At 38.5% G+C, this 25,593-nt stretch overlaps 1 protein-coding gene across 5 annotated transcripts in view; it reads left to right on the top strand.

The window, feature by feature from the left end:
- Positions 1 to 25,593, top strand: part of WNK3 (WNK lysine deficient protein kinase 3) — a 169,938-nt gene that overhangs the window by 97,697 nt on the left and 46,648 nt on the right. For all 5 annotated transcript variants that reach the window (XM_077989069.1, XM_001089789.4, XM_077989071.1 and 2 more), the window contains 6 exons: positions 2,971 to 3,118; positions 4,772 to 4,888; positions 13,922 to 14,077; positions 14,159 to 14,210; positions 15,472 to 15,609; positions 15,970 to 16,907. In XM_077989069.1, the coding sequence (XP_077845195.1) occupies positions 2,971 to 3,118; positions 4,772 to 4,888; positions 13,922 to 14,077; positions 14,159 to 14,210; positions 15,472 to 15,609; positions 15,970 to 16,907 (1,549 nt within the window). The remainder of the gene's footprint in view (positions 1 to 2,970; positions 3,119 to 4,771; positions 4,889 to 13,921; positions 14,078 to 14,158; positions 14,211 to 15,471; positions 15,610 to 15,969; positions 16,908 to 25,593) is intronic.

Raw genomic sequence — 25,593 nt, 5'->3', positions numbered from 1 at the left:
GTTCTATCTTCAAGTTCATTGATTGTTTCCTTTGTCCTATTCATTCTACTATTATGCCTATTTAGTGAGGTTTTTTTTTTTTTTTTTTTCTGTGATTGTTTAGTGCTATACTTTCTATGTGGTTCTTCTTAAAATCTTCTATTTCTTTTATAAGATTTTGGTTTTTTCATTTGCCTCAAGATTATTCGTGATTGCTTATTGAAGCATTTTGATGATAGCTGCTTTAAAATTCTTGTCAGAGTCCGGGTACAATGGCTCACACCTGTAATCCTAGCACTTTGGGAGGCCAAGACAGGCAGATCACTTGAGGTCAGGAGTTCAAGACCAGCCCAGCCAACATGGTGAAACCCTGTCTCTACTAAAAATACAAAATTTAGCCAGGTATGGTGGTGCATGCCTGTAATCCCAGCTACTTGGGAGGCTGGGGCTGGGGGATTGCTTGAATCCAGGAGGCAGAGGTTGCAGTGAGCTAACATTACACCACTGTACTCCAACCCGGGTGACAAAGTGAGACTCTGTCTAAATAAATAAATAAAATTCTTGTTAGATAATTCCAATATCTGATTCATCTTATTCTTTTTTTTTTTTTTTTTTTTTTTTTTTTGAGATGGAGTCTCACTCTATTGCCCAGGCTGGAGTGCAGTGGCAAGATTTCGGCTCACTGCAACCTCCACCTCCTGGGTTCCAGTGATTCTTGTGCCTCAGCCTCCCAAGTAGCTGGGATTACAGTCTCCCACCACCACGCCTGGCTAATTTTTGTATTTTTAGTAGGTATGGGGTTTCACCATGTTGGCCAGGCTGGTCTCGAACTCCTGACAAATGATCCACCCGCCTCGGCCTCCCGAGTGCTGGGATTATAGGCGTGCGCCACAGTGCCTGGCCTCATCGTATTCTTATTAGATGATTTCAATAACTGACTCATCTTGGTGTTGGCATCTGTTGATTACCTTTTTGCATTCAAGTTGTAATTTTTCTAGTTTTTGGGGTATGACAAAGGAGTTTATTTTCATTTGTCTCCTGGGCATTTGGATATTATGTCAGGTGACTGTAGATCCTATTTAAGTCTTTCTTTTTTTTTTTTTTTTTGAGATGGAGTCTTACTCTGTTGCCCAGGCTGGAATGCAGTGGAGTGATCTTGGCTCACTGCAGCCTCCGCCTCCCGGGTTCAAGCGATTCTCCTACCTCAGCCTCCTGAGTAGCTGGGATTACAGGCACATGCCACCATGCCCAGCTAACTTATTTTAGTAGAGACAGGGTTTCGCCATGTTGGCCAGGCTGGTCTCAAACTCCTGACCTCAGGTGATCTGCCCACCTCAGCCTCAAAGTGTTGGGATTACAGGCATGAGCCACCATGCCCGGCCTATTGAAATTTTCTATGTTAGCAAGCAGTCACTCTTGTTTAGATGCATAGGTTCTGGCCTGCTTTTGTGGGCCATGATTCTGATGACAATTTAGTTTTCAAAATCCTTACAGTGCTGCTATTCTGGTTTGTTTTGTTCACCTGGACCCCCTGGCCCCCACTGCTGGGCCAAGAGGTGGAGAGTGCTTCCCTAGGCCTGCTCCCCCAGGTCTGCTCTACAGGCTATGCTCTACTTACTGGTGGGGCCCCTACCAGTGCCACTGGGGAAGGACAGGGCCTACTTAAGTCCGCTTCTGTTGCTGGGTTGGGGATCAGGAGACACTGGGCTTGGGCTGCCTTTGCCTCTGGACTGGGAATTGGGAGACACTGCCTGTACTGCCTTTATTCACTGGGTGGGTAATTGGAAGATACCAAGTTGCTATGATATTCCTCAAGTCCTGGGGGTCCCTAGCCAGTCCACTTTCATCTTTTCACTCTTCTGTGCCCTCCTGTCATTGTCCACTACATTATTTCTAGAACTTTTAGCTGTACTTAGAGGGGAGGAGCAGGGAAAGTTGAGTTTCTGCCATCTTGTCCCAAACTCTAAACTGGTGTGTTAAGTAACTTTGGAATGTGAATGATATAGCCCATTGGCTAAAATTATATTCCTTTTATCCTCTGATTACTTGTTACTGCCATTTCTCTGTGTATTTAAAAATCTCTTAAGGGCAGTATTAATGTATCTTCTTCCACTACTTATATTTATGCAAATTCTTTGTCATATGGACATAAAAAATTTAGGAGTTATTTTTATCTCTTCTTGAACATTTATATATAGATGCTTCATGAGTTGTTTTTAGGAGAAATAACTTGCTTAAATTAATTTGAAAGATACCTGTTTCAAAAAGATATCTGAAACTTAGAGCTTGTAATTTAAATTCCAAATGTGTTTATTGAAATTTTTTTATTGAAATATGTTTGAGTTTAAAGAAAAACCTGAAAAATGCCTTTGACACAGATAAACTAAAAGGTAGCCTCCCCTTTCATAATATTGATGTAGACCTGTAAAATGTAACTAATTAGAATGAATAATGTTGAGCTCTTTTTATATCATTCATTTTCATTTCTTGTTCTGCCTCCTGCAGAACACTATTCTTGTCTCCCATACCTGGTCTACCCTGTTGAGTTCATTACATAAACAGGTATATTTTGAGTGATAATTTGTTTTGGTTTTAGAAGTTTTATTTGAAGATATAAATAAAGTAACCCCTAAACAAACAAGATAAAACCGATCAAGAGCACCCCATGATAAAAGGTTTCACAGAGGTCTATCACTGGCAGTGTTTTTCTTTCATTCTCATCACTGAGATGTTTGCTAAATAAATACAGTGTGATCTTAATTTTTCAGCTTTTTGAAAAAGCTTTATTGAAATATAAATCATACACCATTTAAAGTGCGTAATTTAATGGCTTTTAGTATATTCACAGAGTTGTGCAGTCATAACTTTTAAAAAGATTGTAGTATTTATTAATTTTTCTTAAACTCATTATTTATGTTTTATAATTGGGAGTTTTTCTTAGAATTTTACTGTCAAGACTGGAATGAGTTACTTTTTTAAAAATATTGCTAGCTTGAATCAAGATGTGGCAACTATGAAGGAAAACATCAGTAGCCCTGATAACCCAAGTGGAAATGGCAAACAGGATCGGATCAAACAGAGAAGAGCTTCCTGTCCCCGACCAGAGAAGGGGACTAAATTTCAGCTTACCGTCCTTCAGGTCAGTTTGTAAATATGGTTTGGTTAAGAGTACATATAGAGGTCTGGAGGGTCAGAGAGGGGCAGTGCTACAGAAGTGAGTTGTAGAATATTGTGAAACCCTCTCTAAACTAACCTTCTCTCCATTACAGACTTTCCAATACGAGTATTATGTGTTCATTGTTAAACTTAGGAAATATAAGAAAATAAAATCCACTTGTAACCACCATTCAGAGATAGCTCCTATTAATGTTTTAGTTTGTTTTTCTCTCTTTTTCCTGTATGTACATGTAGTGTTTTACATTATTAAGGTTGTAATAGCACTAGTAATCGCAGCAAAAATCTACTGAGTTCTTTTGTGGTAGGCACCCTAAATGTTATCCATGCATTTTATCATTTAATCCTTCAATAACTCTGTATGATAGGTCGTAGTGTATACTCATCTTTACAAATAAAGATACTAAAGATCAGAGGAGTGGGCCGGGCACAGTGGCTCACTCCTGTAATCCCAGCACTTTGGGAGGCCGAGGCCGGTGGATCATCTGAGGCCAGGAGTTTGAGACCAGCCTGACCAATATGATAAAATCCCATCTCTATTAAAAATACAAAAATTAGCTGGGCATGGTGGTGCATGCCTGTAATCCCAGCTACTCGGGAGGCTGAGACAGGATGTTGCGGTGAACCGAGATTGTGCCATTGCACTCCAGCCTGGACAACAAGAACAAAACTCCATCTGAAAAAAAAACAAAAAAAATCAGAGGAGCAAAGTAATTTGCCTAAGATCACTCAACTAGCAAGTGATAATGTCAGATCTGAACCTAAATCAGACTTTAAAGCCCATATCTCTAACCAACATGATGTACGTTTCAGTTGACTGCTTCAACCTATATATAATTTTATATCCTGTATTTTTAAAAACCTAATATATCATGTATGCTTTTCTGTATCATTAATTTTTCGATAACATGACATTTTAAATGGCTATATTAAATAGCTGCTTATACAGAGAAATAACTTAATCATTCCCTATGTTCTTGGTTTATGTTCTTTCTTTCCATCTTTTTCCCAGTCTGTCCTTTTTCTAACTTGCTGTCTTTTACTCTTTTTGGCTGTCTGTATATCTTTGCAACAAAATCCTTGAACATACATCTTTGTATCTATCCCTGATTATTTCCTTATTAGATCCATAGGAGTCAGACTCATGGGTCAAAATATGAAGATTTTTAAAATTTCAAGATATATGTTGCTAGATTGCTGTCCATAAAGATTGATCCAGTTTACATTTCCATTCGCAGTGCCTCTTCTTTTGCTTAGTCAATTTATAGATTAAGAGAATTTTGGAAATGAATTATTAAATTTAAATCTTTGCATTGCAGATAGCTCTAGTGACTATTATAACTTTTTTTTGCTTTCTTATAAAAGTTGTATTGTTTTCTTTACCACAGGATCACATTTATAACTTATTTTTTACTGAGTAACTTGAACCTGTTAGATTGGTCATAGAATGGCTGTTTAGATGGTATTCCACCAAGGGAAAACATAGTCTTTTTAGATTCTGAACTATTTAAGCCATTTTCCACATATATTGTATGTGAACTAGTGTAGATGTTCCCTGCACAATTTGCAAAGAAAAGACAGTGACTGACTCTTAAACCAGTGAAATGTTTGTACTCAGGTATCAACCTCTGGAGATAACATGGTAGAGTGTCAGCTGGAGACACACAACAACAAGATGGTCACCTTCAAGTTTGATGTTGATGGTGATGCGCCAGAGGATATTGCAGACTATATGGTAAGTATAGTAAGACTAAATTATCTTCCCTTCAGCATTCTGTCTTTTTTCCCCTATAATTCTGTCTCCATTTATTTTGAGCCATCATTTTTTAAAGAGTACGATTAGTTTTAAAAGTTTGTACAGATCTAAATTGGGTTATCATCAAGTGTAAATCACTGCATCTCCTCCGGTTTCAGTATATTTATCTGGAAAATATGCGGAGGTTTCATTTAGAGATAATATAGATAAATGGTTCTTATCTCTGAGTGCATGTGAAAATCACTTGACAAGCTTTTTAAAAACAATTGTATTGCCTGGTCCCTTGATTAAATCAGAATATTTGCAGGTGAGGCCCAAGCATCAATAGTTTGTAAAGCTCCCCAGGTAATTTTTTTTTTTTTCAGTTTATTTTTTGCTGGGCACAGTGGCTCATGCCTGTAATCCCAGCACTTTGGGAGGCCTAGGCAGGAGGATCACTTGAGCCCAGGAGTTCAAGAACAGCCTAGGCAATGTAGTGAGTGAGACCTTGTCTTTACAAAAAATTTTAAAATGCCAGATGTGGTGGCCACACTTGTAATCCCAGCACTTTGGGAGGCTGAGTGGGGAGGATTGCTTGAGCCCAGGGGATTGAGGCTGTAGTGAGCTATGATCATGTCACTGCATTCCAGCCTGGGCAGCAGAGCAAGACCCTGTCCCAAAAAAAAGTTATCTTTTATTATCTTTTTTTTCTTTAATTATACTTTAAGTTCTAGGGTACATGTGCATAATGTGCAGGTTTGTTACATATGTATACTTGTGCCATGTTGGTGTGCTGCACCCATCAACTCGTCAGCACCCATCAACTCATCATTTACATCAGGTATAACTCCCAATGCAGTCCCTCCCCACTCCCCCATCCCCATGATAGGCCCTGGTGTGTAATGTTCCCCTTCCCGAGTCCAAGTGATCTCATTGTTCAGTTCCCACCTATGAGTGAGAACATGTGGTGTTTGGTTTTCTGTTCTTGTGATACTTTGCTGAGAATGATGGTTTCCAGCTGCATCCATGTCCCTACAAAGGACACAAACTCATCCTTTTTTATGGCTGCATAGTATTCCATGGTGTATATGTGCCAAATTTTCTTAATCCAGTCTGTCACTGATGGACATTTGGGTTGATTCCAAGTCTTTGCTATTGTGAATAGTGCCACAATAAACATACGTGTGCATGTGTCTTTAAAGCAGCATGATTTATAATCCTTTGGGTATATACCCAGTAATGGGATGGCTGGGTCATATGGTACTTCTAGTTCTAGATCCTTGAGGAATCGCCATACTGTTTTCCATAATGGTTGAACTAGTTTACAATCCCACCAACAGTGTAAAAGTGTTCCTATTTCTCCACATCCTCTCCAGCACCTGTTGTTTCCTGACTTTTTAATGATTGCCATTCTAACTGGTGTGAGATGGTATCTCATTGTGGTTTTGATTTGCATTTCTCTGATGGCCAGTGATGATGAGCATTTTTTCATGTGTCTGTTGGCTGTATGAATGTCCTCTTTTGAGAAATGTCTGTTCATATCCTTTGCCCACTTTTTGATGGGGTTGTTTGTTTTTTTCTTGTAAATTTGTTTGAGTTCTTTGTAGGTTCTGGATATTAGCCCTTTGTCTGATGAGTAGATTGCAAAACTTTTCTCCCATTCTGTAGGTTGCCTGTTCACTTTGATGGTAGTTTCTTTTGCTGTGCAGAAGCTCTTTAGTTTAATTAGGTCCCATTTGTCAATTTTGGCTTTTGTTGCCGTTGCTTTTGGTGTTTTAGACATGAAGTCCTCGCCCATGCCTATGTCCTGAATGGTATTACCTAGGTTTTCTTCTAGGGTTTTTATGGTATTAGGTCTAACATTTAAGTCTCTAATCCATCTTGAATTACTTTTCGTATAAGGAGTAAGGAAAGGATCCAGTTTCAGCTTTCTACTTATGGCTAGCCAATTTTCCCAGCACCATTTATTAAATAGGGAATCCTTTCCCCATTTCTTGTTTTTGTCAGGATTATCAAAGATCAGATGGCTGTAGATGTGTGGTATTATTTCTGAGGACTCTGTTCTATTCCATTGGTCTATATCTCTGTTTTGGTACCAGTACCATGCTGTTTTGGTTACTATAGCCTTGTAGTATAGTTTGAAGTCAGGTAGTGTGATGCCTCCAGCTTTGTTCTTTTGACTTAGGATTGTCTTGGAGATGCGGGCTCTTTTTTGGTTCCATATGAACTTTAAAGCAGTTTTTTCCAATTCGGTGAAGAAACTCATTGGTAGCTTGATGGGGATGGCATTGAATCTATAAAAAACCTTGGGCAGTATGGCCATTTTTACGATATTGATTCTTCCTATCCATGAGCATGGTATGTTCTTCCATTTGTTTGTGTCCTCTTTTATTTCACTGAGCAGTGGTTTGTAGTTCTCCTTGAAGAGGTCCTTTACATCCCTTGTAAGTTGGATTCCTAGGTATTTTATTCTCTTTGAAGCAATTGTGAATGGAAGTTCATTCATGATTTGGCTCTCTGTCTGTCTGTTACTGGTGTATAAGAATGCTTGTGATTTTTGCACATTAATTTTGTATCCTGAGACTTTGCTGAAGTTGCTTATCAGCTTAAGGAGATTTTGGGCTGAGACAATGGGGTTTTCTAAATATACAATCATGTCATCTGCAATCAGGGACAATGTGACTTCTTCTTTTCCTAACTGAATACCCTTGATTTCTTTCTCTTGCCTGATTGCCCTAGCCAGAACTTCCAACACTATGTTGAATAGGAGTGGTGAGAGAGGGCATCCCTGTCTTGTGCCAGTTTTCAAAGGGAATTTTTCCAGTTTTTGCCCATTCAGTATGATATTGGCTGTGGGTTTGTCATAAATAGTTCTTATGATTTTGAGATACATTCCATCAATACCGAATTTATTGAGAGTTTTTAGCATGAAGGGCTGTTGAATTTTGTCAGAGGCCTTTTCTGCATCTATTGAGATAATCATGTGGTTCTTGTCTTTGGTTCTGTTTATATGCTGGATTACGTTTATTGATTTGCGTATGTTGAACCAGCCTTGCATCCCAGGGATGAAGCCCACTTGATCATGGTGGATAAGCTTTTTGATGTGCTGCTGGATCCAGTTTGCCAGTATTTTATTGAGGATTTTTACATCGATGTTCATCAGGGATATTGGTCTAAAATTCTCTTTTTGTGTTGTGTCTCTGCCAGGCTTTGGTATCAGGATGATGTTGGCCTCATAAAATGAGTTAGGGAGGATTCCCTCTTTTTCTATTGATTGGAATAGTTTCAGAAGGAATGGTACCAACTCCTCCTTGTACCTCTGGTAGAATTCAGCTGTGAATCCATCTGGTCCTGGACTTTTTTTGGTTGGTAGGTTATTAATTATTGCCTCAATTTCAGAGCCTGCTATTGGTCTATTCAGGGATTCAGCTTCTTCCTGGTTTAGTCTTGGGAGAGTGTAAGTGTCCAGGAAATTATCCATTTCTTCTAGATTTTCTAGTTTATTTGCGTAGAGGTGTTTATAGTATTCTCTGATGGTAGTTTATATTTCTGTGGGGTCGGTGGTGATATCCCCTTTATCATTTTTTATTGCATCTATTTGATTCTTCTCTCTTTTCTTCTTTATTAGTCTTGCTAGTGGTCTATCAATTTTGTTGATCTTTTCAAAAAACTAACTCCTGGATTCATTGATTTTTTGGAGGGTTTTTTGTGTCTCTATCTCCTTGAGTTCTGCTCTGATCTTAGTTATTTCTTGCCTTCTGCTAGCTTTTGAATGTGTTTGCTCTTGCTTCTCTAGTTCTTTTAATTGTGATGTTAGAGTGTCAATTTTAGATCTTTCCAGCTTTCTCTTGTGGGCATTTAGTGCTATAAATTTCCCTGTACACACTGCTTTAAATGTGTCCCAGAGATTCTGGTATGTTGTATCTTTGTTCTCGTTGGTTTCAAAGAACATCTTTATTTCTGCCTTCATTTCGTTGTGTACCCAGTAGTCAGTCAGGAGCAGGTTATTCAGTTTCCATGTAGTTGAGCGGTTTTGATTGAGTTTCTTAATCCTGAGTTCTAGTTTGATTGCACTGTGGTCTGAGAGACAGTTTGTTATAATTTCTGTTCTTGTACATTTGCTGAGGAGTGCTTTACTTCCAATTATGTGGTCAATTTTGGAATAAGTGTGATGTGGTGCTGAGAAGAATGTATATTCTGTTGATTTGGAGTGGAGAGTTCTGTAGATGTCTATTAGGTCTGCTTGCTGCAGAGATGAGTTCAATTCCTGGATATCCTTGTTAACTTTCTGTCTCGTTGATCTGTCTAATGTTGACAGTGGGGTGTTGAAGTCTCCCATTAGTATTGTATGGGAGTCTAAGTCTCTTTGTAAGTCTCTAAGGACTTGCTTTATGAATCTGGGTGCTCCTGTATTGGGCGCATATATATTTAGGATAGTTAGCTATTCCTGTTGAATTGATCCCTTTACCATTATGTAATGGCCTTCTTTGTCTCTTTTGATCTTTGATGGTTTAAAGTCTGTTTTATCAGAGACTAGTATTGCAACCCCTGCTTTTTTTTGTTCTCCATTTGCTTGGTAGATCTTCCTCCATCCCTTTATTTTGAGCCTATGTATGTCTCTGCATGTGAGATGGGTCTCCTGAATATAGCAGACTGATGGAACTTGACTCTTTATCCAGTTTGCCAGTCTGTGTCTTTTAATTGGAGCATTTAGTCCATTTACATTTAAGGTTAATATTGTTATGTGTGAACTTGATCCTGCCATTATAATATTAACTGGTTATTTTGCTCGTTAGTTGATGCAGTTTCTTCCTAGCCTCGATGGTCATTACATTTTGGCATGTTTTTGCAATGGCTGGTACTGGTTGTTCCTTTCCATGTTTAGTGCTTCCTTCAGGGTCTCTTGTAAGGCAGGCCTAGTGGTGACAAAATCTCTAAGCATTTGCTTATCTGTAAAGGATTTTATTTCTCCTTCACTTATGAAACTTAGTTTGGCTGGATATGAAATTCTGGGTTTAAAATTCTTTTCTTTAAGAATGTTGAATATTGGCCCCCACTCTCTTCTGGCTTGGAGAGTTTCTGCCGAGAGATCTGCTGTTAGTCTGATGGGCTTCCCTTTGTGGGTAACCTGACCTTTCTCTCTGGTTGCCCTTAAGATTTTTTCCTTCATTTCAACTTTGGTGAATCTGGCAATTATGTGTCTTGGAGTTGCTCTTCTCGAGGAGTATCTTTGTGGCATTCTCTGTATTTCCTGGATTTGAATGTTGGCCTGCCCTACTAGGTTGGGGAAGTTCTCCTGGATGATATCCTGAAGAGTGTTTTCCAACTTGGTTCCATTTTCCCCCTCACTTTCAGGCACCCCAATCAGACGTAGATTTGGTCTTTTTACATAATCCCATACTTCTTGCAGGTTTTGTTCATTTCTTTTTCTTCTTTTTTCTTTAGATTTCTCTTCTCGCTTCACTTCATTCATTTGATCCTCAATCGCTGATACTCTTTCTTCCAGTTGATCGAGTCGGTTACTGAAGCTTGTGCATTTGTCACTTATTTCTCGTGTCATGGTTTTCGTCTCTGCCCGTTCATTTATGGCCTTCTCTGCATTAATTATTCTGGTTATCAATTCTTCCACTCTTTTTTCAAGCTTTTTAGTTTCTTTGCGCTGGGTACGTAATTCCTCCTTTAGCTCTGAGAAGTTTGATGGACTGAAGCCTTCTTCTCTCATCTTGTCAAAGTCATTCTCCGTCCAGCTTTGATCCGTTGCTGGCGATGAGCTGCGTTCCTTTGGAGGGGGAAGATGCGCTCTTATTTTTTGAATTTCCAGCTTTTCTGCCCTGCTTTTTCCCCATCTTTGTGGTTTTATCTGCCTCTGGTCTTTGATGATGGTGATGTACTGATGGGGTTTTGGTGTGGGTGTCCTTCCTGTTTGTTAGTTTTCCTTCTAACAGTCAGGACTCTCAGCTGTAGGTCTGTTGGAGATTGCTTGAGGTCCACTCCAGACCCTGTTTGCCTGGGTGTCAGCAGCAGAGGCTGCAGAAGATAGAATACTGCTGAACAGCGAGTGTACCTGTCTGATTCTTGCTTTGGAAGCTTCCTCTCAGGGGTGTACTCCACCATGTGAGGTGTGGGGTGTCGGTCTGCCCCTAGTGTAGGATGTCTCCCAGTTAGGCTACTCAGGGGTCAGGGACCCACTTGAGCAGGCAGTCTGTCCGTTCTCAGATCTCAACCTCTGTGTTGGGAGATCCACTGCTATCTTCAAAGCTGTCAGACAGAGTTGCTTGCATCTGCAGAGGTTTCTGCTGCTTTTTGTTGTTGTTGTTGTTGTTGTTGTTGTTGTTTAGCTGTGACCTGTCCCCAGAGGTGGAGTCTACAGAGACTGGCAGGCCTCCTTGAGCTCCACCCAGTACGATCTTCCCAGGGCTTTGTTTACCTACTTAAGCTTCAGCAATGGTGGGCGCCCCTCCCCCAGCCTCACTGCTGCCTTGCGGTTAGATCGCAGACTGCTGGGCTAGCAATGAGGAAGGTTCCGTGGGCGTGGGACCCTCCCGGCCAGGTGTAGGATATAATCTTCTGGTGTGCCCGTTTGCTTAAAGCGCAGTATTGGGGTGGGAGTTACCCGATTTTCCAGGTGTTGTGTGTCTCTGTTCCCCTGGCTAGGAAAAGGGATTCCCTTCCCCCTTGCGCTTCCCAGGTGACGCGATGCCTCGCCCTGCTTCGGCTCTCGCTGGTCGGGCTGCAACAGCTGACCAGCACCGACTGTCCGGCACTCCCCAGTGAGATGAACCTAGTACCTCAGTTGATAATGCAGAAATCACCTGTCTTCTGTGTCGCTCGCGCTGGGAGCTGGAGACTGGAGCTGATCCTGTTTGGCCATCTTGCTCCGCCCCCACCCCCCCATTATCTTTATTTTTGATAACAGGCTTTGAAAAAACTAAACTCCCAGGTAATTCTTTTTTTTTTTTCTGTTTTTTTTTAAATTTTTGTGGGTACATAGAAAGTTTATATATGAGGTATATGAGATATTTTGATGTAGGTATACAATGTGTAAGAATGATGTAAAGGTAAATGGGGTATCCCTCCCCTTGTAATTCTTTTTTTTTTTTTTTTTTTTTTGAAATGGGGTCTCGCTGTCTCTCCCAGTCTGGAGTGCAGTGGTGCAATCTCGGCTCACTGCAGGCTTGGCCTCCCAGGTTCACGCCATTCTCCTTCTTCAGCCTCCCAAGTAGCTGGGACTACTGGTGCCCGCCACCACACCCGGCTAATTTTTTGTATTTTAAGTAGAGACGGGGTTTCACAGTATTAGCCAGGTTGGCCTCCCCTTGTAATTCTAATGTGTTAGCCACTGATCTAACATCTTGTATGTTATTGTTTCATTTAGTTTTTAATATTTTCTTTGAATTTTTAGGCTTAAGTTAGTATTTCTTCCCCCTTCATTTTATTTATTTTATATTATTTTCTAGGTTACTTTTGCATCTTCCCCTTTTGTGATGGGGATAGGGCTAGAATGGCAGGAAGAGTTCATATAATGCTTTTTGTTTCTGCCAGCTTTCTTTGTATATGCATTTCTAGCCAAGCAGAATTAAACATTTTAAAAGTCAATTATTTCATCAGTTCTGTTCTTGTTTAACGTAATATTTTCTGAACTGTCTCTTCTTTCATTCTTTTCAGGAATGTTTAACCTAATTAGTGGTCTTCCGAGCTATTTTTGGTTTTTTTTTTTTTTTTTTTTTGAGACAGAGTCTCCCTCTGTTACCCAGGCTGGAGTGCAATGGCATGATATTGGCTCACTGCAACCTCTGCCTCCTGGGATCAAGCGATTCTCCTGTCTCAGCCTCCCAAGTAGCTGGGATTACAGGCGCATGCCACCACACCTGGCTAATTTTTGTATTTTTTTTTTTTTTTTTTTTGAGACGGAGTCTCGCTCTGTCGCCCAGGCTGGAGTGCAGTGGCGTGATCTGGGCTCACTGCAAGGTCCGCCTCCCGGGTTCACGCCATTCTCCTGCCTCAGCCTCCGGAGTAGCTGGGACTACAGGTGCCCGCCACCTCGCCCAGCTAGTTTTGTATTCTTTTTAGTAGAGACGGGGTTTCACCGTGTTAGCCAGGATGGTCTCGATCTCCTGACCTCGTGATCCGCCCATCTTGGCCTCCCAAAGTGCTGGGATTATAGGCATGAGCCACCGTGCCCAGCCTTCCAAGCTATTCTTTATTTTCTTTGAAGATGTTTCATTTGTGGTTTGTGATTTAAAAGCTTTTGGGTTTGGACATCTTAGTTTTAAACATTGCCTCAGTTATATTCTTCAAATAACCAATTTATAGAATGACATATTTTTTTAAATACTGGTTCCTTCTCTGGTAGGTAGTGCCAATCTGAGAAATGTTGGTAGTCTCAAATAGAATTATTTAATGTATTCTTTGGCATTTGTTGCTGGTCTTTGTGAATTCTATTGTTATACTTGGATTTAGATACTTAATTTTAATTTTCTTCTTTTTTTTTTCTTTTTTTTCTTTTTTTTTTTTTTTTTGAGACTGAGTTTTGCTCTTGTTGCCCAGGCTGTAGTGCATGGCGCGATGTCAGCTCACCATAACCTCCGCCTCCCGGGCTCAAGCAATTATCCTGCCTCAGCCTCCCAAGTAGCCGGGATTACAGGCACCCGCCACCCCACCCGGTTAATTTTGTATTTTTAGTAGAAACAGGGTTTCACCATGTTGGTCAGGCTGGTCTCGAACTCCTGACTTCAGGTGATCCACCCGCCTCAGCCTCCCAAAGTGCTGGAATTACAGGCATGAGCCACCGTACCTGGCTAATTTTGTATTTTTAATAGAGACAGGGTTTCTCCATGTTGGTCAGGCTGGTCTCGAACTCCCGACCTCACGTGATCTGCCTGCTTCGGTCTCCCAAAGTGGGATTACAGGCATTAGCCACTGTGCCTGGCCCAATTTTCTTTCTTTACGTGGTAGTCACTATTTATATAATATTATAACTTTGAATAAACTACATTCACTCTCATGAATAGACTTACTTTTACTTTTGGGCAGGTTGAAGATAACTTTGTGCTGGAAAGTGAGAAAGAAAAGTTTGTAGAAGAATTGAGAGCTATTGTAGGTCAAGCCCAGGAGATCCTTCATGTCCACTCTGCCACAGAAAGAGCCATTGGAGTTGATTCTATTACTGTGGACTCCAACAGTAGCCAGGTGAGAACAATTGTTTAGCAAACAGATCTTCTCAGATATGAATCAGGAACATTTTAATTTATCTATTCATTTTTAATTCAGACAGGGTCATCTGAACAAGTACAGATAAATTCTACATCTACTCAAACCAGCAGTAAGTATATTTAGTAAAATTTACCATTTGGTTTTTGAAGCAAGACATTTGAAAACTTTTAACACACCTTCATTGGGAAAGATGTTAGCCAATAAATTAATTTGGTAACTTATTAGTATAGGTTTTCTCACACCTTGAAAGGCCGAGAGGTAATAATCCATCCCCTGACTTTTCCTCAAGTGTTGGTTCTTTATCTGATTGATTTATTTTTGAGTTGTTGGGTGGTAATGTTACCAGAAAAGCAGTCACAGTACTGATGACCTTAAATGGCATAACTGTTTGAAACTTAAGTAGTAAGTTATTTTTTTCTGATTTGAGATGGATAGAAACTTTTTAACAAAAGTCATCATTTTCTAAGTTTGCCTCATGTTTCAATAGTCATTCATATCTTGATTTTATTCTACTAACGATGAATGATGTGCTTCTACTTGCTCTGGTCACTGATAACTTTTAGTAAATCAGATGCCAGATAAACCTCCAGAAACGAAAACTAGGGTCTTCTGTTTTCTTTTCTGATGACTTTATCTTTCCATTCTTCTCAGGTATATTAAAGAGTGTCTGGGAGGGGGATAAGAGCCATAGACAAATGAGCACCCCTGAAGAAATTACAGGAACATAAAGAAGCAAAAGGTGGTGTGGGAGTAATAGAAGCAGATACCATTATCCTGAAATTTAGTTTGACTGTGTTATGATGCAGAGTCCTCCTATATCTTATTTTTCTGGTTAGCCAAGATCTGAGTAGGTTTCTGACTAACAAAGTTGGGTAAAGTTTAAAAGAGAATTACTTATTTGAGTACGTTTACAAAGTAGCAGTTAAGATGTAGGGGTTTATTTTACTTTATTTTCTAAAATGTCATACAGTAAAACTGACTCCTTTTTCTTTTGGTGTACACTTCTGTAAATTTTAATACATATATAGATTTATGTAAGCACTATCATAATTAGGATACAGAATAGGAGATACAGGTTTTAATGGGAAAAGTGCTGTCAGTTTTTTCAAAGAGTACCCTGTTTCTAATTACTATTGATGCAATATTTGTTTCAGTAGAATCTAAAATCCTTCTCTAAAGATATTGTGTGCTTAGTACTTCAGACTTTTTGTCAGTATTGAGAGGGCTGGTCTTATCAATTACATATATTCTAGTACTATTAGAAATGGAGATACAAGGCAAATTGTTTATTTAACCTGGCTTCTTCAGTCAATAAGGTAAATAAATTGAAAATCGCTTAGCGTATTATTTTTTGCTAATTATTTCTGCAGATGAATCTGCTCCTCAGTCATCCCCGGTTGGTCGGTGGCGATTCTGTATCAATCAGACGATAAGAAACCGTGAGACTCAGTCTCCTCCTTCTCTTCAGCATTCCATGTCTTCGGTTCCTGGCCTATATCCACTTCCTAGTAAGCTTTTCTTCTCTGCCACTTTGTCCAGACTCAAAGGATGGGATGCAAAATACATATGATATCTTTAACTGGTTTCCATGGGAATTTTATGCTTATGAGAATTTTCATAAGCTTTTTTGAAGACATTAATATTAGGATACAACTTAAGCCATTTCCTATTTAATATTTATGAGAAAAAAGGAAAATATTATTTTCCTTGCCAGGTTGAATTCTGTGTGTTTTGAGTCTTATTTACAAGAGTACTTTCACACAGGTTCTCATTTGCCTCTTTCTCCTCCTGTTCCTTTTGACTTAGGGCACTAGTCTATGCTTTGTACTTATCAGTACGTGCTTAGCCATTCTTTATTATTGTTCCAGGTCCAAAAAACACAAGTAATAAGGAGATACCACCGGACACACTGCTCACTATAGAAAATAATCCATGCCACCGTGCACTTTTCACCTCCAAATCAGAACACAAGGATGTGGTTGATGGTAAGATTTCTGAATGTGCTAGCGTAGAAACCAAGCAGCCAGCTATACTTTATCAAGTGGAAGATAACAGGCAGATAATGGCACCAGTTACTAATAGTTGCAGTTACTCTACTACTTCAGTTCATGCAGTTCGAGCTGAATGTGAGGGACTCACCAAACAAGCAAGCATATTCATACCTGTGTATCCATGTCACCAAACTGCCAGTCAGGCTGATGCACTTATGTCCCATCCTGGCGAATCAACTCAGACTGCTGGTAACTCTCTTACAACTCTGGCATTTGATCAAAAGCCTCAAACCTTATCAGTACAGCAGCCAGCTATGGATGCAGAGTGTATTTCCCAAGAAGGAGAAACTACAGTGAACACTGAAGCAAGTTCTCCAAAGACAGTCATTCCCACTCAGACCCCTGGCCTTGAACCACCTACCCTTCAACCCACTACTGTCCTGGAATCAGATGGAGAAAGACCTCCAAAACTGGAATTTGCAGACAACCGAATTAAAACTCTGGATGAAAAATTAAGAAACTTGCTCTATCAGGAGCACAGCATCTCTAGCATCTATCCCGAGAGTCAGAAGGATACCCAAAGCATAGACTCTCCATTTTCTTCCTCTGCTGAAGATACCCTCTCCTGTCCAGTGACAGAAGTCATAGCCATCAGTCACTGTGGAATTCAAGATAGCCCTGTACAATCCCCTAATTTCCAACAGACAGGCTCTAAGCTTCTGTCTAATGTGGCTGCAAGTCAGCCTACTAATATATCAGTGTTCAAAAGGGACCTGAATGTGATAACTTCTGTACCCAGCGAATTGTGTTTACATGTAAGTATCGTTCTTTCTAACCAATTCCTTATTGTTTTAAAGAAATGCCTTCTCTTCTAAAATTCTGTCCTTTGAAATGAAATGGTCTATGTCACAAGATTCTGAGGTCACAGGTATTTAAGAAGGCCATGACTTAGGCTGCAGTGTTCAGAACCTCTCAGTAGAGATAACAAACTATCTTTGGTAAGAGAGCCCTCTGGTGAATTAGCTAAGAACCTGCAAGCAGTGTCTATATTTGTATTAATGACAGAATGAAAACTGACTCATGGATTGTTTTAGTGGGTAGGAAGAACTTTTAGATTTTCACTTAAAATGCCTGTTATCAGTTTCCTTCTTAAAAAAAAGTTACGGTTTTTAATTTAATCATGTTTGGGGGGATTTAATTTGACAAAAAAAGAAAAGAAAGTAAAATCATCATTAATACCATGACTTTTTTTTTTTTTTTTTTTTTTTTTTTCCCCAACCCTAGACGGAGTCTTGCTCTGTCTCCTAGGCTGGAGTGCAGTGGCACGATCTCGGTCTGCCTCCCGGGTTCAAGCAATTCTCCTGCCTCAGCCTCCTGAGTAGCTGGGATTACAGACACGTGCCACCATGCCTGGCTAATTGTATTAGTAGAGACGGGATTTCACCATGTTGGCCAGGCGGGTCTCAAACTCTTGACCTCGTGATCCACCCGCCTTGGCCTCCAAAGTGCTGGGATTACAGGCGTGAGACACTGTGCCTGACCTGACTTATTTTTTGAGTTATATAATGTGGGAACTTTGATTTTCCTTTTCTGCCCGTTCAAATTACAGAAGTAACCACTAATAATTCGGTGCTTATCCTTCTTGACTTTTCTTAAGCTTATACAGATCTATTTACATACATATAACATTTTATTCATAAAAATACTGTGCTGTATACATACTGGTCTGCAACTTAATTTTTTCATTTTACAGTAGATCATGGACATCTTTCTAAATCTTTATCACTATCTTTTTGTCATTTTTGTTATTATATAAGTAATAATATATACTTGTACATAGTATATATGTACTATGTACAAGTAAAATCCACCCCATCCCCAAACCTATAGACACAGCTGTTAACAAATCTTTCCAGACATGATTTTAATTAATATACAAATATTTATAAAGATATACTTTTTATATATGATATATTATATCTTTATATAGATATATAGATACATGTTAATATTTATATACATATATTTATTTACATATATGCTATTCTGCATTTTTTTCATTTATGGGTATCCATGTCAGTACACATAGTTCCATCTTACTCAACTTTTTGAAACAACTGCATAATATTCCACTGATATAATTTAAATATCTTTTAAATTTTTAAATTATTTTAAATAATAAATAAATATCACATAATGTGATGTGAATCTTAAGAAATGAACTGTTATTTCTGTCATTTAAACTTTGTTGCTTGAAGGAGACTCTCCCAAGTGTCAAGGTCAAATGGATTCTTTTATTTGTTTCAAGTGTCTCTTGCTATATCTGGATCATACTTAGCTGCCACTGTTTCTGGTGTTGTGGAATCCTTTTTTCCCCTAAAATACTTCTATGAGTAATATTTTCAAATATATTGCATGGAGATCCTATTTGGTATTCTTTTGCCTGTCTAAAAATGTCTTTATATTGCTTCACACTTGATTGACTAAGTACAGATGGTAGGATCAGAATTTTTTCTTCTCAATTGAGAATACATTGTTTTATTGTCTTTTATTAGCCTTGCTGATGAGAGTGATTTCAGTTGTTTATCATTCACTTGTAGGTAACCTGTTTTTACTCTAGACCACTGCAATGCTCTAGTACTTTTTACAATGTGGAAATGTTCTGTATCTGCACTATCCAATACAGTAACCACTAACCAGATATGACTATTGAGCACTTGAAATGTGGCTAGTGCAACTGAGGGCCTGAATTTTTAATTTAATTTGATTTAATTAATTTAAATTTAGACAGCCACATGTGATTAGTGGCTGCTGTATTCAGTTAGCACAGGTCTAGTTGCTTTTAGGAAACTATCTTAGAGTTCTGATTATCAGACTCTATCTTGGTATATTGCTTTTCCATTCATTTTGTATATCACTTTTGTGGATGTTTTGAATTTGAAGATGTGTGTCTTTTTTCAGCTCCAGTAACTTTATTTTCATTTCTTATTTTTCTTCCCCTTCATTGTCTTGCTTATTTCCATTTGGAAATCGTAGGAGATATATGGCCTCTTGGATTATTCCCCATGTTTCTTAACAGCTTGCTCTCACTTTTAATTTCATTTTTTAAAACCTTATGTTCTCAGATATGTCTTCATTTTTTTTTTTCTTTTTAAATTTCAGATCACTCTCTTGGTATTCAGCTGTATCCAGTTAATTTTTCATTTGGCAGTCATGAATTGGATTTTTTAAATCGTTCTTATTCTTGGCTCCATTTTCATAGCAACCTATTTTTGCATGTATTTTTCTTCCAAGCTTTTTTCTCAGAAAACTGACAAAATATTAACTCTAAAATATATAAAGAATGCTTACAAATCATTGAGAAAAGATCAGACAACTCAGTGGAAGAATAGCCAAAGCATGTGAACGTGCATTTCACAGAAGTGGAAATATAAATGCCTGCTAAACATGTGAAAAGATTTTCAACTTTCTTAGTAATGAGAGAAAGGCAAAACTTTACAGAAAAATAGTTTTTGCTAATTAGACTAGCAAATATTAAAGAAATTGATGGCCAGGCGCGGTAATTTTCATTTTATGTTGGTAGGAATAAAATCAGTACAGCCTACTTGGAGGGCAGTTTAGCACTGTGAAAGTTAGAAATGTGTACATTCCTGTGACTGAGCTATGTCAGTGTCAAATTCTACCTGAGAGAAGCATTTGCACATATGAACAAAGGAACATGTATAAGAATGTTCAGTGTAACATTGTTTGTTTATTTGTAACAGGAAAGGATTCACAAACAAGTTTAAATATTTATAAATAGAAATTGAGGGACATTGATACTATGAAGCAATTTAAAAGCATGAAGTAGACCTATAAATATATGTTAGCTCTTATCATCTTTATTTTATCATGGACATATCTCCAGGAAAAATCATCAGGAAAAATATATGCAGAATAATTCAGACAGTATGATGAGGTGTGTGTATGTGTGTGTGTCTGTGTGTGTGTTTGTATGTATGTGTATGTGTGTGTGTGTTTTTGAGACAGGGTCTCTGTTAGCCAGGCTGGAGTGCAGTGGCATGATCGTGGCGCACTGTAACCTCAACCTCCTGAGTTTAGGTGATCCCCTTGCCTCAGCCTGCCAAGTAGCTGGGACTACAAGTGCATGCTACCATGCTTGGCTCATTTTTAAACTTTTTGTAGAGACGTGGGCTTGCAATGTTGCCCAGGCTGGTTTTGAACTCCTGGCCTCAAGCGATGCTCCTGCCTTGGTCTCACAAAACAGTGGGATTACAGGTATAAGCCACCACACCTGGCCTGTATTTTTAAAAAGGAACACACACACACACACATATATATATGTACATAAATTTACAAAAAAGTTCTGAAAAGATAAATTGATATTAGTGGATGTCTTCCAGGGGGGACTGGGAAGGAGGATTGTTACAGAGATTTTTGTTTTATCTAATGGCTTAGATCTTTTACAGAAAACAGTCATTCATGTTATAAACCAAAAAGTATCTAAGGCAGATCTCAATCAATTTAGAATTTTATTTTGCCAAGGTTAGGGACATGTCTAGAAGAGAGAAAACATGGAATCACAGATACAGTCTATAGTCTGTGCCTTTCTCCAAAGATGATTTTGAGGGCTTCATTATTTAAAGGGGAAAAGCAAGCTGGAGGGGAAAGAGGGAGGTTATGGTAATCCACATGTTGCAAGAGAAAAGGAGCAGGTAGGAGAATAATCAATTATGTATTCATCTCACAATTTTGCTCAGTAAATCAGCACTTTACATAAGATAAGGTGAACATAGGGTAGCTACCTCTGGAGATATTTAACCTTTTATTTGTAGCTGTTTGCTTAGGAACAAAATGAAATGCAGTTTCTTGCATGACTCAGATTTCAGCTTAACTTTTTTCTTTTTGGCATAGTGAATTAGGGTCCTGAGTTTTTGTTTGCCTTTCACAATGTATTACTTGTGATATTTTTTAAAATGAAAACATTCTTATTGAAACACAGCGTTAGAAAGAAAACAGCTTTTGAACCCCACAAACCAGTTTCAAAATCTTGCTTTGCCATTTACTATGTAATACTAGGCAAATTATCTACACCCTTTACCCAGCCTTAATTTCCTCATCTGTAAAATCAAGATAATAGTACCTACTTAAAGGGCTACTGGATGCCTTTGGTATATTCTCCTTATTGTTTATTCATCTTATTTCATATTCTTTGTGCTCTATAAATATGGAAACTTGTCTTGTGATTTCTTAGAATTTTAACTATTTTACAGTGTTCGATCCAGTGACATTAAATATATTCACAAGGTTGTGTATCCATCACCGTTATCTAGTTCCAGAACTTTTTCATCACCCCAGCAAAAGAAACTTCATACCCATTAAGCAGTCATTATTCATTCTCCCTTCCCCCTTGCCCCTTGCAACCACAAATCTGCTTTCTGTCAGTATAGATTTGCTTATGCTAGATATTTCATATAAATGGAACCATACAGTATATGGCCTTTGTGTCTGGTTTCTTTCACTTAGCATAATGTTTCAAGGTTCATATTCCATTTTATGGCTATACTGCATTTTGTTTATCCATTCATTGGTTGATGGACATTAGGTTGTTTCTACCTTTTGGCTGTTGTGAATAGTGCTGCTACGAACATTCATATAAAGTATTCATATGAGTTCCTGTTTTCATTTCTCTGGGGCATATGGTAATTCTACATTTAACTTTTTGAAGAACCACCAAACTCTTTTCTAAAGTAGCCACACCATTTTACATTCCCACCAGCAGAATGTGAGGGTTCCAATTTGTCTACATGCTTACCAACACTTGTTTTCCAATTTTTTGTTCATAGCCATCTTGGTGAGTATAAAGTGGTATTCTTATTGTGGTCTTGATTTGCATTTGCTTAATAGCTAGTGGTGTTGAGAATCTTTTCATGTGCTTGTTGGCCATCTGTATATCTTCTTAGGAGAAATGTCTATTTGAGTCCTTTGCCTATTTTTTAATTGGTTTGTTGTTTGTGTTGTTGAATTGTAAGAATTCTTTATATGTGTGGCTGGGCGTGGTGGCTCAAGCCTGTAATCCCAAAACAGGGAAGCCAAGGCAGTAAGATCGCTTGAGGCCAGGAGCTGAAGACCAGCCTGGTCAACATAGTGAGATCCCAATCTCTATAAAATAAAAAAAAAATCTTTATATATTCTGGATGCTATGTCTTTATTAAATATTTTATTTGTGAATATTTTCTCCCATTCTGTAGGGTTGTCTTTTCACTCTCTTGATAGTATCCTTTAATGCACAAAAGTTTTTTATGTTGTTGAAGTCTGATTATCTACTTTTTCTTGTATTGCTTTGTTAGCTCTTATAATTAGGTATTTGATATATGTTGAGTTAATTTTTGTATATGTACGAGACAAGGGTCCAGCTTCATTCTTTTGCATTTGGACATCCAGTTGTTCAGCACCATTTGGTGAAGAAACTATTCTTTCCCCCATTGAATGGTCTTGGCAGTCTTGTAAATATCAATTGACTATAGATGTATGGATTTATTTCTGGACTCTTAATTCTATTTGTCAATCCCAATATCTATCTTTATGCCAGTAGCAAAAGGACAGTGTTTTGATTACTGTAGTTTTATAGTATATTTGGAAATCAGGAAATGCGAGTCCTCCAATTTTGTTCTTTTTAAATATTTTTTGGCTATTCAGGGTCCCCTGTGATTCCATAGAAATTTTAGTATAAGCTTTTCTATTCCTGTGAAAAAGGCCATTGGGGTTTTGATAGGGATTGCATTGAATCTGTAGGTCACTTTGTGGACTGTTGACAGATTAAGTCTTCCTATTCATGAACTTTCTATTTATTTCAGTATTCTTGAATTTCTTTCATTAATGTTTTGTAGTTTTCAGTGTATAAGACTGTCACTCCTTGGTTAAATATATTCCTAAGTATTTTCTTACTGTTATTAGAAATGGAATTGTTTTCTTAATTTCTGTTTTGGATTCTTCATTGCTAGTATATAAAAATACAACTGATTTTTATGTGTTGATGTATCCTCCAACTTTACTGAGTTTGTTTATTAGCTCCAATAACTTTTGGTGGATTATTTTGGATTTTCTATATATAAGATCATGTCAACTGTGAATAGAGATAGTTTTATTTTTTCATTTCCTATTTTTCTTATATACAAACTTTTTTTTTTCTTTTTTGAGACAGAGTCTTACTGTGTCACCCAGGTTGGAGTGCAATGGGATGATTTCAGCTCACTGCAACCTCCGCTTCCACTTCCCAGGTTCAAGCAATTCTCCTGCCTCAGCCTCCCAGGTAGCTGGGATTATAGGCGCTCACCACCACGCCCAGCTAATTTTCATATTTTTAGTAGAGATGAGGTTTCACCATGTTGACCAGGCTGGTCTGGAACTCCTGACCTCAGATGATCCACCTGCCTCAGCCTCCAAAGGGCTGGGATTATAGGCATACGCCACCATGCCCAGCTCTCATCTATAAACTTCTCATGCTTTCCATTTGTTTGTCCTTTTGCTTTTTGTACTGGCATAATTTCTCAATTTTTAAGCTGTTGCATCACCTATTCAGCTATTTTTTGTGTCAAGTATTATATTGTTTTAATTTCTAGTAACTGTAGTTCATTCCTTTCTTTATAGATGTAGTATATTCACACATCTCTCTGAATATATTAGTCTTATTCTATGTTATTAATGCTATTTCCTTGGCTATCCTGTTTGCCAAGTTTAGTATTTTCTTATAATGTTAGTTTTCCCTTGGTGTTTAGTGATTCTTAGTTGTGTTCTCGTCTTTTTCACTCATGAGATTCCTTGTTCATCTGTCTGTGTTTTATGTAATTACTGTAACCTTCCTTCAGTAATTGTGGGAAAGGTATGGGACATCCTCCCTGGCACTGTATTTTGTAACTTATCTCTAATGCTGCCTGGAGGGTGGCCCAGTAGCTAGTCTCCAAAGGTAGGAGGGCTTACCTTTCTTCCTGGATGTTGTCTCCTCCCTACGTTGTTGACCTCTCTCTTGGCCACAAACCTTTTCCTCTTACTACTCTTATTTGGGGGCACATGCCTCTGCTGCCCTTTGCTTGGTGTGGAGGTGGGGACAGAACTGCCTGCCTGTTCCTTCTTTGTTATTCCCAATCAGTTCATTCTTCCATTCAGTGAATATCTCTTTAGCAGTGAATAAGTCAAAACCTCTGTTTTTGTGGAGCTCACATCTAGTAGAAGAAAATGGGATACTAAAACTATATATGGTAGTCAGGGAAGGACTTGTATGTGGTGGTGATAGTCATAGATAGAGAACTGTTCAGGGAACCAAAAGAAGGCCAGCAAACAGGAGAACATTAAGAGATAACGTTGAAAGAGACAGAAGGTAGATCTGATAGAGTTTTGTAAGCATTCTAGCCTACTACTCATCTTTTTGGTTGGCCAGGGTTCTCTCCTGCTGCCCGTATCAGCCACCCAAGTTTGCAGCATTTTGAAACAATTCCTACATATGTCATGGTCTGCTTTTTCCTCTCTCAGTCATGTATGCATGTGTCTATGTCTATTTTCCTGTCGTGTCTGTAAATTTGGATTGATAAGGAAGGCTAGAACAAATATTTAATTTGCCATCTTGATCCGGTTACTACATATTAAAATTCTTTTCTGTAATTTCAGTGGGACCAATGTAACATTTTCTAAATTGTAATACTAATTTTTTTCTCATCATGAAACTTATTGTTACTAGTTTAAAATGAGACTGCAGAAAATAAAAACTGATTGCTTACAATTTATGCCCTGACCAGCCGTAAGTTTGTTTTTGTTTTTTTGTTTTTTTTGTTTTGAGACAAGAGTTTCGTTCTTGTTGCCCAGGCTGGAGTGCAATGGTGCAATCTCGGCTCATTGCAACCTCTGCCTCTGGGTTCTAGCGATTCTCCTGCCTCAGCCTCCCAAGTAGCTGGGATTACAGGCACGCACCACCACGACTGCCTAATTTTGTATATTTAGTAGAGACGGGGTTTTACCATGTTGGCCAGGCTGGTCTCGAACTCCTGACCTCAGGTTATCTGCCTGCCTCAGCCTCCCAAAATGCTGGCATTACAGGCATAAGCCACTGCACCCGGCCCTGCCCTAAGTATTAATAATGCTTACCCAACACATCATACTTCCTGCCAGTAGGCTATCTTCCTTCAGGCAAATGCTAAATCCCATTCTTTGTGCTTTTATATATTTTTTTAATCTTCTAGATTAGTAGTAACCCTTCTCATGTTTCCCAAAGTATTTGTGGTTGTCTGTGCTAACTTTTCATATTAATTATTATAGAGGATTTATCTTTAAAGCACTCATTTAGATACAACAGTTATATCTGGGGCCCTTTTTGGTGGGGGAGTAGGAGGACAAGAAGAGGGGAGTGATTTTGTAGCCAGGATAGCCTGATGTTAACAAGAATTTTTAGAGCATGATTTTGAAGTAATTTTGATGTCCTTTATAAATTTCCGTATGCTTTCATAAAGT

This window comes from Macaca mulatta, chromosome X (assembly GCF_049350105.2).
Source record: "Macaca mulatta isolate MMU2019108-1 chromosome X, T2T-MMU8v2.0, whole genome shotgun sequence".
In the NCBI taxonomy this organism is placed as follows: Eukaryota; Metazoa; Chordata; class Mammalia; order Primates; family Cercopithecidae; genus Macaca; species Macaca mulatta.
Note: the sequence above shows the minus strand (reverse complement) of the source record. Positions and strands in the feature narration are given on the sequence as shown.